The sequence below is a fragment of the Chironomus tepperi genome, unplaced genomic scaffold (genome assembly GCF_022539635.2).
Source record: "Chironomus tepperi strain 1889 unplaced genomic scaffold, CSIRO-AGI_Ctep_v1 contig_8, whole genome shotgun sequence".
In the NCBI taxonomy this organism is placed as follows: Eukaryota; Metazoa; Arthropoda; class Insecta; order Diptera; family Chironomidae; genus Chironomus; species Chironomus tepperi.
In genome coordinates this window covers 1,289,956-1,303,512 of record NW_027226130.1, presented here as the reverse complement: position 1 = coordinate 1,303,512, position 13,557 = coordinate 1,289,956, and the positions used below count along the sequence as shown (strand labels likewise).

The following is a 13,557-nucleotide window of genomic DNA, read 5'->3' as shown; positions in this document are numbered from 1 at the left end:
ATATTGAATATTGGCAGTGGTGGACAACCTGTGTGACGCGACACACTAGTGTAAGCCATGAATTTTTGGAAATGTCATGTGTAGTTTTGGTTGAAGCTTACGACTAAGGTGTGCCGCGAAAAACAAAAGGTTGTGCACCACTGATTTATGGCAATGATTTTGAATGGGAAGATACAAATAGTACAAAAAGTCATGGATTGGAATGTGCACAGGAATAATTGAGAAAATAAAAGAAATTTGATGGACATTTTGAGGTTTTATTTGAGTTTTGAGAATTTTTGATGAGTTTTTAAGTTTGCTGACTTATATTTGGGTGCTTTCACTAGGTTTTGGCTTAAAATTGCCAAATTTTGACAATAATGAATATTTCAACGGTTTTTTAGATTTTGAATTGTTTAGTTCTTTGAATAGTTGCACACCCTTTTTGTTTTGTTTATATTTTCTGTTTTGAGCATTAAATTTGGAAAAAGTACATTAATTTAATTATTAGACGACTAAGCACTTCCTTTAGAACTTAAATATGATGTTAAGGTACTAAAAACATCAAAAATCAATGTAATCTAAGCGACTTACTTGGAATTTTCAGATTTTTTCATCAATTTTTACAAAAATTCAGCATTTGATCAAACTATCTTTGAAAAATCCTACAAAACACATCAAAAACTCTCTTAAAACCTACCAAAAACCTCCAATTCCCCTCCAATCATCTTCTTATCCATCAAACTCCTTCTCAAGATGTGAAATTCTCATTTTAGATTCGTCAAATTCTGCATATTCATCAGCCGTAGCTTCTTGATACTGTTGATATTCCGATATCAAATCATTCATATTGCTCTCAGCTTCCGTAAATTCCATTTCATCCATTCCTTCACTCGTGTACCAATGGAGGAAAGCTTTACGACGAAACATGCATGTAAATTGTTCAGAAATTCTACGGAAAAGTTCTTGAATGGCTGTTGAGTTGCCAATAAATGTGGCTGACATTTTAAGACCCTTCGGTGGGATGTCACAGACTGCTGTCTTAACATTATTTGGTATCCACTCAACAAAGTAACTGCTGTTTTTATTTTGAATTGTCAGCATTTGATCATCAATTTCCTTCATTGACATTCGACCACGAAAAACAGCAGCAACTGTCAAATAACGTCCATGACGTGGGTCACAGGCTGCCATCATGTTCTTTGTGTCAAACATTTGATGTGCTAATTCTGGTACGGTTAATGCACGATATTGCTGTGAACCACGAGCAACAAGTGGTGCAAAGCCGGGCATGAAGAAGTGAAGACGTGGAAATGGAACCATATTGACTGCCAATTTTCTCAAATCAGCATTAAGTTGTCCTGGAAAACGAAGACATGTTGTGACACCCGACATGGTAAGGGATACAAGATGATTAAGGTCACCATATGTTGGCGTTGAGAGTTTTAATGTTCGGAAGCATATATCATACAAAGCTTCATTGTCGATGCAATATGTCTCATCTGTATTCTCAACCAGTTGATGAATACTCAATGTTGAGTTGTAAGGCTCAACGACTGTATCTGATACTTTTGGTGATGGCACAACACTGAACGTATTCATAATTCTGTCTGGATATTCTTCACGTATCTTTGAGATTAAAAGTGTACCCATTCCACTTCCAGTTCCACCACCAAGTGAATGAGTCAATTGAAAGCCTTGCAAGCAATCACATCCTTCCGTTTCCTTTCGAACGACATCCAAAACAGAATCGACCAGTTCAGCACCTTCCGTGTAATGTCCTTTTGCCCAATTATTTCCAGCACCCGATTGTCCAAATACAAAATTATCAGGACGAAAGAGACGTCCAATTGTTGACATTCGTAGACTCTCAATCGTACCCGGTTCCAAATCTATCAAAATGGCACGTGGAACAAACTTACATCCACCCGTTGCCTCATTATAATACACATTGATTCGCTCCAATTGTAAATCGGAATCGCCTACATAATTTCCGACAGTATCGATTCCGTGCTCGTCTGATATTATTTCCCAAAACTGTAAATAAAACAAAAGAAATGATCGATTTTAAAGATTTATGAATGATTTTTGTGTCGTGCCGCGCCTTTTCATTATCTTTGCCGCATGTCTGATTTGATTGTTTTATGCTACACACGCAATAACGTTTCTGCTTCTTAAAAATTCGAACGCGAGCGAGCATGTAAAGATTTAAATTGAAAATCTTGATGAAAATCGATTAGATAAGGTACTTTATGTAGCAAGTCATATAAATTATTACTCAATTTGTCTATTTTTTGCAGACAGCTTTGAATATAGATTATAGAAAGTTTTTTGCATATAAATTTGTTATTCAATATTTAATGCTGAATGATAATGACACTGTAAGTAGTTGAAAATTGTTGAAAAGTTGCATATTGGAGATATCTTAGCTACATTGTATGCTACATTGTATGGATGCTTTTCATGAATACCGACACTTTGACTTTCTAGACGTCGTCTATAAGGCTCCGTCACAGACATATCTGTTGAAACCAAATGGCAGCTGTCTATGTATAAAAGTCATAATGCCGCCAGAAGTATCCGAGCGACACAAATGAAAAAGGCTCCGATACGAAGCTTTTAAAGCTCAACTTAATTTCATTTATTAACACCGCTATTTTTAAAAGTTAGGTTTCGAAGGATAGAGCTGTCTTCAGACATTCCCTACGCGCGGCAATGGCGCTCGTGCGCCCCAGCCAAGGAAGTAAGTAAGTATTTTTAGAAGTCATATTGACGCCAAACGGAGACTATTTGGTGTTACTTAAAGAGGTTTAACAGAGACTTCATTTCTTAGTTGAGGAACCTGATTAATTTGTGTGACTCGAAGGAGATAAGGAGGCTTGATGGCAGTTGATAGTAAATGAAGGAGTAATTTTGAAACCTCCTTCATTTATTTAGCACTTGGGTATACCCTAACAGACACTGAGCATAATACCTTAATTGAGCACGCTCACGAGTATACACAATCTATATAATTGAGCATACTCAATTTTCCGAGCATTCTCATGAGCATGGTTCTTGTCTGTTCGGGATAGCATACCATATAACACAGTGTTGTCCAAATAGGACATGAAAATGCCATGAACCAAATGCTTTATTCGATTTTGATCGGAGCTTACCACCAAGGTAGTGGCACAAGATTGCAAACCCAACCTTCAAAATCTCACTGATACATTTGCCCACTGCTCATTAATCCACTGATATTTCTCCACTAGTACATTAGTGTACTGATACAAAAGCTGCTAATGTACCAGTTGGAAAATTTCCCAAAACTTCACAATCCCACCAGTGGGCAAACGTCCCAAAACTTCACAAACACTCTGATACAAAAGCTGGAAATGTACTCTGCTGATGTACTAGTGGGCAAACGTCTCAAACCTAATTGTTTGGACAACGCTGATGTAACAGCATGCAGAATGCAGAATTTCTTTTAATGCCCTAATCACAATGATACTCAATTTTAGCAATAACAAATCTCACAGTAATTCGTAGAATATTCAAAGAAGAAAGTGCCTTCTTGACCAATCATAGGTTCAATTCCTTATTATATGAATGAATTAAATCAATCCAATATTTCTTTTCGCTCATTTTTGCTCAAAATACTAATTTTCTATCACTATATCCTTTACCTTAGCGCCGATTTGATTTCCACATTGACCGGCTTGAATGTGAACAATTTCTCTCATTTTTGCAAATTTAAGTAATCCAACTGTATCCTCAAATGCTTGTTCCTTTTTATAATAATTTCACTTTATATCCAACTTAACTTCCTTTTAGTTCACTTTAACAAGAATCAGAATTTAGACTGAATCGATCGCTGAATAGATCACTCGTTCTTATACTTTATCTGTGCTCATTCAGATGGAAATTATGGCAACATTCATATGAGACAATTGTGTCTATACACAGTGACACAATAAGATGATTAATTTTTTTTTTGTAAATAATTTATTGGAAAGTTCATTGAACATTTTTATGTAATATTTGGCTTCTCGTCATCAGCGATGCTGTCTTCACCCTCAAAATTGTCATCATCTCTCGAGTAGTGGATTTTGTGATGATCTCGTAGTTCACATAGCAGTCTGAATGCTTCTTTACATCCAGGGAAGTCACAAATGTAAGTGTTTTCACCGACGTGTATCCTTTTGTGCTTGTTAAGGTCGCCATTTTGGGCAAAAGCTTTCGGACAGAATGGACATTTGAATGGCTTCTCACCTGTGGGTAAATAGATGTAAATAGAAGGAAATTCCACAAAATAAGAATCTTATGGCAACAGACCCAATTCCAACCGACCATCATAATCAATAATTCTTACCTGTATGTGTCCTAACATGCCTCTTTAAGTGATCAGATGAATAAAATCGCATCGAACACAATTCACACTATAATTGAATAACAATTGATGCATGAAAATAATTGTATCAATAAATCATAGATACACTTACTGAATAGGGACGATCCCCAGTGTGTATTCGATTATGCTTGACTAACGAGAATGACTGAGTGAATCGTGATCCGCATACATTACAGACGTATGGTTTGGAATTTTGATGTGTTATCATGTGAGCTTTGAGATTTCCTTTACTTATGAATTTTGATGGACATTGTGGACAGGCGAATGGTTTGACGCCGCTGTGACGGAGGAGGTGCTGTCTGAGGTTACTGAAATGGAAGGAATTTAGTGATTTGAGAATATTTTATGGTATTTGTAGACCAACCTGTTGCGATTAAAGCTTTTACCACATTCTGTACATAGGAAGCTCTAGAATTGAAAGAATCAAGTATTAATCTACTGGATATAACAGATACCAATCCCATACCTTCTCTTCTGAATGAGTCTCCAAATGAACCTTCAATTTAGATGCCTGATGATAAGATTTCCCACAAATATGGCAAGTATGTGGACGGAATCCTTTATGTCTATTCAAATGCTCAATCAATTCAGGTCCAAGTGCGAAAGTTTTGTTACAAATCTTACACAAATGTGTCTTATTTTCGTCATGCTTCTTCAAATGCCTGACTAGTGCCACAAACTTATCAAAACTTTTATTACATTCAATACATTGGTTGGAGTCAGTCTCAAAATTGATTTTATGATCTCTCATGTGCTCATCCAGTTCCTGCTTATCACTAACAACATCTTTGCATATTATGCACCGGTAAGCATTTTCATCTTTGATTTGCGTAATGAGATCAGAATGAATAATTTCATGTTTAAGTAGCTGCATTTCGGAAAGGAATTTTCTTTTACATGTTGAACATTCATGCAGCCGAACTTTTGTGGAGTGAGTTTTCATGTGATCAGATAGTTTTCGCTTTGTTGGAAAGTGTTTATCGCATTTTGGACATGAAATTTCATCAGATTCTTCTTCACTGGATGCTGTGATAAATCCTTCATATGTAGCCTCACTTAATAATACATCGACATGATCATTTGACTCAATTTCTACTAATGATGTGTAATTTTCATCCTCATCTAGTTCCTTCTGTGCCTCATCATTGTCTATTTCCAGTTCATTAATGATAATTTCTTCGTATTGATCCTCGTCATTTTTGATGTTCTGCTGCAGTGTTTTTAATTGATATTCAGCACTTGACACTATTGTCTCACGAAATCTCACGTATTCCTTACATTGATTCATACAGGAAGAACAGATATTCTTGGATAATAAGTCTAATTCATCTATTTGTATTTCATTTCCAACAATATTTGTTATTATTTCACTAAACTTTAAATTTGTACCTTCACATACATTAAATATTGAGTAGAGTTGTAGATTTTCTGCTAAACAAAATCGGCAGATGCTTAGAAACTCCATTGCATGCTTATAAATATTAATTTTAATTAATTTTGTGAAAAAAAATTGTACAAAATCCTTTGTTTTGATTTGAGAGGGGTTTGTGACTTTTTGTAAATAAAACAGTTGGTATTTAAATCTCAAAAGTCCGTTAAAACGTATCCAAGTCAAATACCATTAAAATATGAATTTTAAGTATCCGTTTAAGCTGTAGAATTTCAATTTACATTATCTAGCATCAAAAACATCACTTAATGTCATTATCTCTCTTTATTGATGCATTCTATATGAAAATAAATTTAAATTAATTCAAAAAAACATTTGTATTTTGTCAGGAAAAACAATGATAAATAAAGCAATGTAGTCAATATGATTCATGCTGGGATGATAGATCATTTCTTCTTTACAACGAAGAATACAGACGAGTATTCCAGACGTGCCATTGATAATTCATTTTGTGAATATTTCGTACTAACATTCTTATCTTCCTTTATGTAATCAAATCCAACTGTCTGAATAATAGATCGAATATCTTCATATGAAGGTTCTATGCTGAGTTCATTAGGCATGTCACAGAAATGATAAAGCAATGGACCCAAGTTAATCCAAATTCCGCCTGGTTTTAGTAGTTTATGAATTATTTCGATGACATCAACAATATTATTAGCACAATCAATAAAGAAGCATGTAGCTACACAGTCCCACTCATTAAATTGAGAAGATTGTCCATAAACTTGTATAAAATCTCCAGCAATCATGTTCATTTCACCTAAAATAGAGAATATGAATAAATTAAGCTTCAATTTCAGATATTAAGCATGTCTAGTTACCTCTTGGTGGATTCTGGAAAGGAGACACATCAGGAAAATTACATGACAGCAATGGATCTTGACGATTGAGATTATTCATGAAATTATGACAATATGGAAAGAATTCATGGCTATTATTCATCAGACATCGATTAAGCAAGAAATTTGATGCAATCAGCATAAATAATGAAAATTCATTTCCTTCACAATAGAATCCACGTAATGATATTTCGTATACTAATCGTGCAAGTCCAGCTCCAGGAACTAAGACTTTATATTGATTCCTATCCATGCTATTAATATCAAAATATTGAGTTAATTCATCCAGGATCGGCTTATAAGATTGATCCCTCTCTGCAGCTCCGAGATCCGTCCAATCGCGTACAATTTGCTTTAATGTGATGATTACTTTGTCATTATCTGGATCAGCAATTTTTAGAATCTCTTCAGGCTCAACAATGTCATTTTTAGAATTAACAAAAAGGGAATCAACTCCACTAAGGAATTTCTCAATTATCCTTTGGTTCTGTTCGACACACTGCTTTGAAGCGTTCAGTGTCTTTTTGTATTTCTCAAGCATCTGCTGCTGTCTGAGTGGTAGCGTCGTTAGGAAGCATAATCTTTGATCAATTCTAGCCATACAATTTCGCTTATAATTTTTAAAGCTACTTATTACTTTGATGAAATTTGCTCGTTCCGTTTCGTCAAAATACTTCTCATCTTCCTCCTGATCGAGTGAATTGTGATTCATCTTGGATAAGCTTTAATTGGAGACTACAGCTTGAAGATAAACTTAAATAAAATTAAAAATAATGAAATATTGTACAATTGTTGATGTTGATCAACAATTCTTCTCAGAGGGGACTGGAACTGTTTTCAAGAGATTTTTGAATGTTTTTTGACGGTTGAGTGTTTTTGAGATTTGAAAATTAGGAAACGAACAGTTGATAGTGATCATTGAAGAGATCGTTTAATTAGTTGCCTTTATTCAGTCAAAAATTGAGACAAAAGGTTCAAAATGTATTCAGTAAAAATTGACACAAAAATATTTTACCTCGAAAGTGCGTTCAGTAAAAATGATGCGAAATTTATTTTGCCTCAAAATTGTATTCAGTAATAAACTGATGCGAAAATTATTTGCCTCAAAAGAGTGTTTAGTGGAAAATTGACGATAAAGTTCTTTGCCTCACAACTGTAAAATTGATGCGAAAAAAATTTGAAAGTTTTTTGTCTCAAAATTTTGTCCAGTAAAAAATTGATGCGAAGTAATTTTGCCTCAAAATTCTATTTAGTCAAAAATTGTTGCGAAAGGTTTTTGCTTCAAAAGTGCGTTCAGTACAAAATATGACGCATAAGCTTTCTTTGCTTCAAAATTGTATTCAGTAAAAAGTGACGCAGAAGGTTTTTGCCTTAAAATTGTATTTAGTAAAAAATTATGCGAAACTTTTTGCCTCAAAATTGTACTCAGTGAAAAATTGACGCGAAAATTTCTTTGCGTCAAAAGTGCATTCAGTTAAAAAATTATTGCACCAAATTCCAAAGCAACCCATCCTCAACCAAATTCTTAAATTTCACCATGATAAGCCTAATAACAGTAACCAAAACTACAAAACATTTTCTCTCATGTGTTTCATTCATCATTCCACAGACAGCAAGCAAAGTAAAGCATATTTCTTATTCTGTATCTAAAAATAGCTCAAGAGAAGATACAATACTTTCTGGATGTACAATACACGCACATAAGAGAGTCGCTCAAGATCTAAATAAGTAAATTGCCGTCAAAATTGTAAAATGAGAGAAAATATTTCAGTTGTCTGGAGTCGACGGTACTGTCAACATGAAATTTTTATCATCACTTAACATGCATCAGCGTAAGTCCAATTCAATTCTAAATTTGACCCAAATTAATTGATTAATTTCAGTGAAGCACATCCGTAGCTACAGTTCAGCAACACAAAATTTCCGAGCTATTTTGCAGACACAATTAGATGACATTAAGGCTGCTGGAACTTTCAAAACTGAACGAGTCATTACGTCCGCACAAAAGTCTCAAATTAATGTCGATGGAATTCCGAAAAAAGTGATTAATTTCTGTGCCAATAATTATTTAGGTCTTAGTGCCAATGAGGACATTAAAAATTATTCCAAAGAAATGGTTGACAAGTATGGACATGGATTAAGTTCCGTTCGATTTATTTGTGGAACACAGAACATCCATAAAGAATTGGAAGCAAAAATCTCTCAGTTCCATCAACGTGAAGATGCCATCCTTTATGCTGCATGCTTTGACGCAAATGCCGGCATTTTTGAAGTCATTTTGACACCTGAAGATGCTGTCTTTTCGGACGAACTCAATCACGCGAGTATTATTGATGGATTGAGATTGTGTAAGGCACAGAAGCAACGATACTCACACAGAAATATGCATGACCTTGAAGAGAAATTAAAAGCATCAGACGCACGAGTTAAATTGATTGTTACAGACGGAGTATTTTCTATGGATGGAAATATTGCGCCGCTTCCTGAGATTGTAAATTTGGCAAAGAAATACAATGCAATTACGTTTGTGGATGACTGTCATGCAACGGGATTCTTTGGTAAAACAGGACGTGGAACTGAGGAGTATTATGACATGATGGGATCTGTGGATATTATCAACTCGACATTAGGAAAGGCACTCGGTGGTGCTATGGGTGGTAAGTTGGATAATTTGTTACTGAATGCACTTTTGAGGCAGAAATTTGTTACTGAGCGCACTTTTGAGGCAAAAATTTGTTACTGAATGCACTTTTGAGGCAGAGTTTGTTACTGAATGCACTTTTGAGGCAAAAATTTGTTACTGAATGCACTTTTGAGGCAGAATTTGTTACTGAATGCACTTTTGAGGAACAAATTTATTACTGAATGCACTTTTGAGGCAGAAATTTGTTACTGAACTCACTTTTGATGCAAAATATTTTTTTCTTAAATTTTCAGGATACACATGCGGACCAAAGGAAGTAATTCAACTTTTAAGACAAAAATCCCGTCCATATCTCTTCAGTAACTCTCTATCACCAGCAATTGTCGGAGTAGGCATTAAAGTCTTGGACATGCTACTCGCACCAAATGATTTAATTGGAAATTTACAAAAGAACACAAGAAGATTTAGAGACGGAATGACAAAGGCTGGATTTACAATTTCTGGTGAAGATCATCCAATATCACCAGTCATGCTTGGCGATGCAAAATTGGCACAAGATATTTCAAATGAGTTATTAAACTATGGAATTTATGTTATTGGATTTAGTTTTCCAGTCGTTCCAAAAGGAAAGGCAAGAATTCGTGTACAAATTTCAGCAGCACATACCGAAGAGGAAATTGACCAAGCAATCAATGCATTTGTTGAAGTTGGAAGGAAGTTTAATGTGATCAAGTGAATTATTTGATAGATTCTGCATTAAAACCTGAATTTGTAAAAACATCCAGAATGAAACATCCAAAGATTTTTGTATATTTAATAAATGTCTCAAAAAATGTCATTAATTAACTTTATTTCTTTGAAATTGGTTTTCTCATATATCCTTTAGACGGTGGAGTTGTCTTTGTCGGCTTACTAGATTGATTTGAAGTAGAACTGGAATTTGTAGCATTTGCAGGCACAACAGGCGTTACTGTTGGTGGATTTACAACTACTGTCGGTCGATTGCCGTTTCCATTTGATGAATTTGTATTACTATTAGCATTAACGTGATTTCCTTGAATAGCTTGTGGTTGACTTTGTTGAGGTATTGGATCACTCATATTAATTTGCTCATTAAATACCATACAGAAATCACCCATCTTGATGATTTCTCCTGATTTACCAGAGTATAATGTCAAACATCCACGAAATATGCTAGCATATCCTTTAGTTAATTTGACTATGTCGCCTGGAACCAGAAGTTTGCCTGGTTCATCCCAAATTGAACAGTTTATTGAAGCTGTTATATCTGCGACCTGAAAGTTATAGAAATTGTTATTTTCTGGATGTTTTACAGGGTTTGATGAGTTATTCTTGCTTATATCTATCAAAGGAACTAGCAATCATTAAAATTTCATGATCCAGTACTTACCTTAAAGCTATTGACTTCTCTGTTTTCTTTTGTCTTTGAGCATGCAATATTCTCTAAAACTATGAAAAATACTGTAATATTCTTCATGCCGCCACGAATTTCCTTAATTGGAGTACAGTCCATCTTGTTTAAACCTTAGCAGGTAACTAAATAAAATTAAATTTATTTTTTCTTTTATAACAATTTTGTTACTAAAAACTTTATTGTTTTTAATGCAGGTTTGGCTACTAAGTTTTTGAATGTTTAGGGCAGATTCCAATGTTTTTGAATGTTTTGGACAGATTCCAATGTTTACTAAAGAAAAATTTCAAAACAAAATTTAAACGATTAATAACAATCTCATATTTTAATTAAAAAGTACTGTATATCAGGTAGTAAACTCATCATTAATCATCAAAAGTAAGTCATTAACTTCTAATCATCCCATCAATATCAAATAACACAACAACAATCATCAATTACAGCTAAAATGGGAGATAATTTCAAACTTCCTGATCTTCCTATAATTGGACCAAAAAGACCGGATGAAAAACCAGCCGATGAGAAGAAATCAGAAGAATTTTTATGTCCATATATAGCTCCAAGTTACAGTGGACCACTTCCAGATCAAACTTACAGCTTTGAAGTTCTCAAAAATGGTGTAATTGTGGATACGATTAAAAATTTAAATGATAAGCCATATCATGTATTTGGAAGACTTCCTGTACCTAATGTCGACATCAATTCAGCACATCCAACAAGCTCAAGATTTCATTGTGTTTTGCAATATCGACCGGCTGGAATTGAAGATGAAACAAATGAGAAGGAAATTGAGGAAGGCTGGTATATTTATGATTTAGGTAAGTTTATAGCTACTGGATCTTAATTCCTTTCGTTCATGACTAATAATGTGCATAATTTACTACTTCTAGACTCAACTCACGGAACATATCTGAATAAAAACAGAATCAGACCAAAAACCTTCGTTCGAGTTCATGTTGGACATCAAATAAAGCTTGGAAATTCCACAAGATGTTACATCCTTCAAGGACCATCAGAAGACGAGGAAGAGCAATCAGAATTCACAATATCAGAGTTAAAGCAACAAAGACTCGCAAAAGAAGCTGAAAGAAAGCAAAAGGAACTTGAAGAAAAATTAGAGCAGGAACGAATCGCAAAGGAAAAAGAAGAGGAAGGAATAAGTTGGGGTATGACAGATGACGCTGAGGAGGAACCAGATTTAACAGAAAATCCATTTGCGGCAACAAATAATGAAGAAATTTTTATTCATGATCCAAAAAAGACATTGAGAGGATTCTTCGAACGTGAAGGATACGACTTGGACTACAGATGTGATGAGCTATCTCCAGGTGTCTTCATATGTCGAGTAGAACTGCCAATAGATGATGAATTTGGTAAGCCAATGATCTGCGAGGTGCAGCATAAAGGAAAGAAAAAGGAATGTGTCGTTCAATGTGCACTGGAAGCTTGTAGAATCCTTGACAGACAAGGCGTCCTCAGACAAGCAAATCATGAGCCAAGAAGGAAGAGAAGAGTCAGTGAAAGTGATTCAGACGATGACAATTTCTTTGATAGAACTGGCGATGTGGAGAAGAAGAGATTAAAGAAGCAGACACAGCCAGAAAAGGAAGCACTAACATACGAGCAATTGACAGAACAGGAACAAGAAATTTTAATGAAAATTCAACTTCATGAACAGGAATTGAATGAACTGATTGAGAATGAGAAGCGATTAAAGCAACAGAATCAAGCTGACGATGATGATCTTGACTCTTTTATGTCACATTTGACGGACAAGAAGGTTGACAAGTTTGAGATCAGAAATATGAAGAATGAACTACAAAATTTGAAGCTGGAACTTACAAAGATCCAGAAACTTATTAATATTGTCAAACCATCTATTGTACTTCCTCCAATTTCACAGTCAAAAGCTAAGCTTCCAATATTTGGTAAGAGGAACAGATTACCACGTGATTTTGGCCTTAAGAAAGGCACAGAAACTGTTAAAAGTAAAAAGGATGATAAGGAATTCGAAGTTGAGGAAGACGAAGATGATGAGAAGGAACAAGCTAGTAGCAGTGCTGAAAATTTAGGTACGAGTGCTGCTAAAAAGTCTAAATTTGATGAATTGGCAGAGAAAGTGCAAAAAGTATCAAAAACTATAGAAACTGAAAGCTCAAAAGATCCAGTAGAGACCAGCAAAAGCATATCCAGCATCAAAGTCACTGAAAAACCAAAATCAAGTTCTGAAGATCCAGTACTGCCAAAACCTACCTCATCAGACACAACAATCATTAAATCAACATCAGAATCAGTTCCAACAAAAGAATCAAGCTCAAAAGATCCAGAAAAGTCAATTGCTAAAGATCCAGCACCTTCAGATCCAGTCAAAGTCCCTTCAGAAGTCAAGTCAGACGAAAAACCATCTCAAAAAGTACCAGATAATCCACAAAAAGATAAAGACGAGTCCACAGACAAAACATCAACAAAAAAGAGCAAAAAGCCACAAAAATCACTCAAATCAAGTAGTCGCTATAGAGCAAATGTTGACATAAATGATGACGATGAGTATATTGACGAAGAAAAGGTTTCAATGTGGTTACCGCCACAAAATCAAAGTGGCGACGGTTCAAGTCATTTGAATGATAAATTTGGGTATTAAGTGATGACATTTTTAAGGATGTTTGAATAAAGAATGACAGTTTGTTAAATATTTTTTGAAAAAGTCCGTTATTTTTTGAATTTTAACCGTTATTTTTTGAAATTTAAATTTCAGATTGTTTTTCAAATTTTGTGTGGCCGTTATTTTTCAAATTTATTTTGACCGTTAATTTCCTA

The 13,557-nt window shown here is 34.7% G+C and overlaps 6 protein-coding genes across 6 annotated transcripts; 2 read left to right on the top strand and 4 right to left on the bottom strand.

Moving 5' to 3' along the window:
• Nucleotides 1–3: 3 nt before the first annotated feature.
• LOC139100756 (tubulin beta-1 chain-like) lies at nt 4–3,811 on the bottom strand. Its single transcript, XM_070653474.1, has 2 exons — nt 3,648–3,811; nt 4–2,016 (listed from the first exon to the last, which is right to left on the bottom strand). The coding sequence occupies exons 1-2, from the start codon at nt 3,702–3,704 to the stop codon at nt 712–714; spliced, it is 1,362 nt and encodes a 453-aa protein (XP_070509575.1). The 5' UTR covers nt 3,705–3,811; the 3' UTR covers nt 4–711.
• A 72-nt stretch (nt 3,812–3,883) lies between these two features.
• Nucleotides 3,884–5,903, bottom strand: LOC139100725 (zinc finger protein ZFP2-like). Its single transcript, XM_070653434.1, has 5 exons — nt 4,839–5,903; nt 4,737–4,780; nt 4,464–4,680; nt 4,334–4,400; nt 3,884–4,233 (listed from the first exon to the last, which is right to left on the bottom strand). Exons 1-5 carry the CDS (start codon nt 5,835–5,837, stop codon nt 3,992–3,994), a joined length of 1,569 nt encoding a protein of 522 aa, XP_070509535.1. The 5' UTR covers nt 5,838–5,903; the 3' UTR covers nt 3,884–3,991.
• Nucleotides 5,904–6,067: 164 nt separating this feature from the next.
• On the bottom strand, nt 6,068–7,478 carry LOC139100771 (carnosine N-methyltransferase). Its single transcript, XM_070653498.1, has 2 exons — nt 6,647–7,478; nt 6,068–6,585 (listed from the first exon to the last, which is right to left on the bottom strand). Exons 1-2 carry the CDS (start codon nt 7,374–7,376, stop codon nt 6,209–6,211), a joined length of 1,107 nt encoding a protein of 368 aa, XP_070509599.1. The 5' UTR covers nt 7,377–7,478; the 3' UTR covers nt 6,068–6,208.
• An 861-nt stretch (nt 7,479–8,339) lies between these two features.
• On the top strand, nt 8,340–10,146 carry Gcat (Glycine C-acetyltransferase). The gene is made up of 3 exons (XM_070653486.1): nt 8,340–8,496; nt 8,548–9,321; nt 9,602–10,146. Exons 1-3 carry the CDS (start codon nt 8,463–8,465, stop codon nt 10,042–10,044), a joined length of 1,251 nt encoding a protein of 416 aa, XP_070509587.1. The 5' UTR covers nt 8,340–8,462; the 3' UTR covers nt 10,045–10,146.
• LOC139100776 (SOSS complex subunit B homolog) lies at nt 10,117–10,932 on the bottom strand. Its single transcript, XM_070653512.1, has 2 exons — nt 10,720–10,932; nt 10,117–10,603 (listed from the first exon to the last, which is right to left on the bottom strand). The coding sequence occupies exons 1-2, from the start codon at nt 10,840–10,842 to the stop codon at nt 10,157–10,159; spliced, it is 570 nt and encodes a 189-aa protein (XP_070509613.1). The 5' UTR covers nt 10,843–10,932; the 3' UTR covers nt 10,117–10,156.
• A 76-nt stretch (nt 10,933–11,008) lies between these two features.
• On the top strand, nt 11,009–13,444 carry LOC139100718 (kanadaptin). The gene is made up of 3 exons (XM_070653423.1): nt 11,009–11,118; nt 11,184–11,558; nt 11,631–13,444. Exons 2-3 carry the CDS (start codon nt 11,189–11,191, stop codon nt 13,379–13,381), a joined length of 2,121 nt encoding a protein of 706 aa, XP_070509524.1. The 5' UTR covers nt 11,009–11,118; nt 11,184–11,188; the 3' UTR covers nt 13,382–13,444.
• Nucleotides 13,445–13,557: the final 113 nt, after the last annotated feature.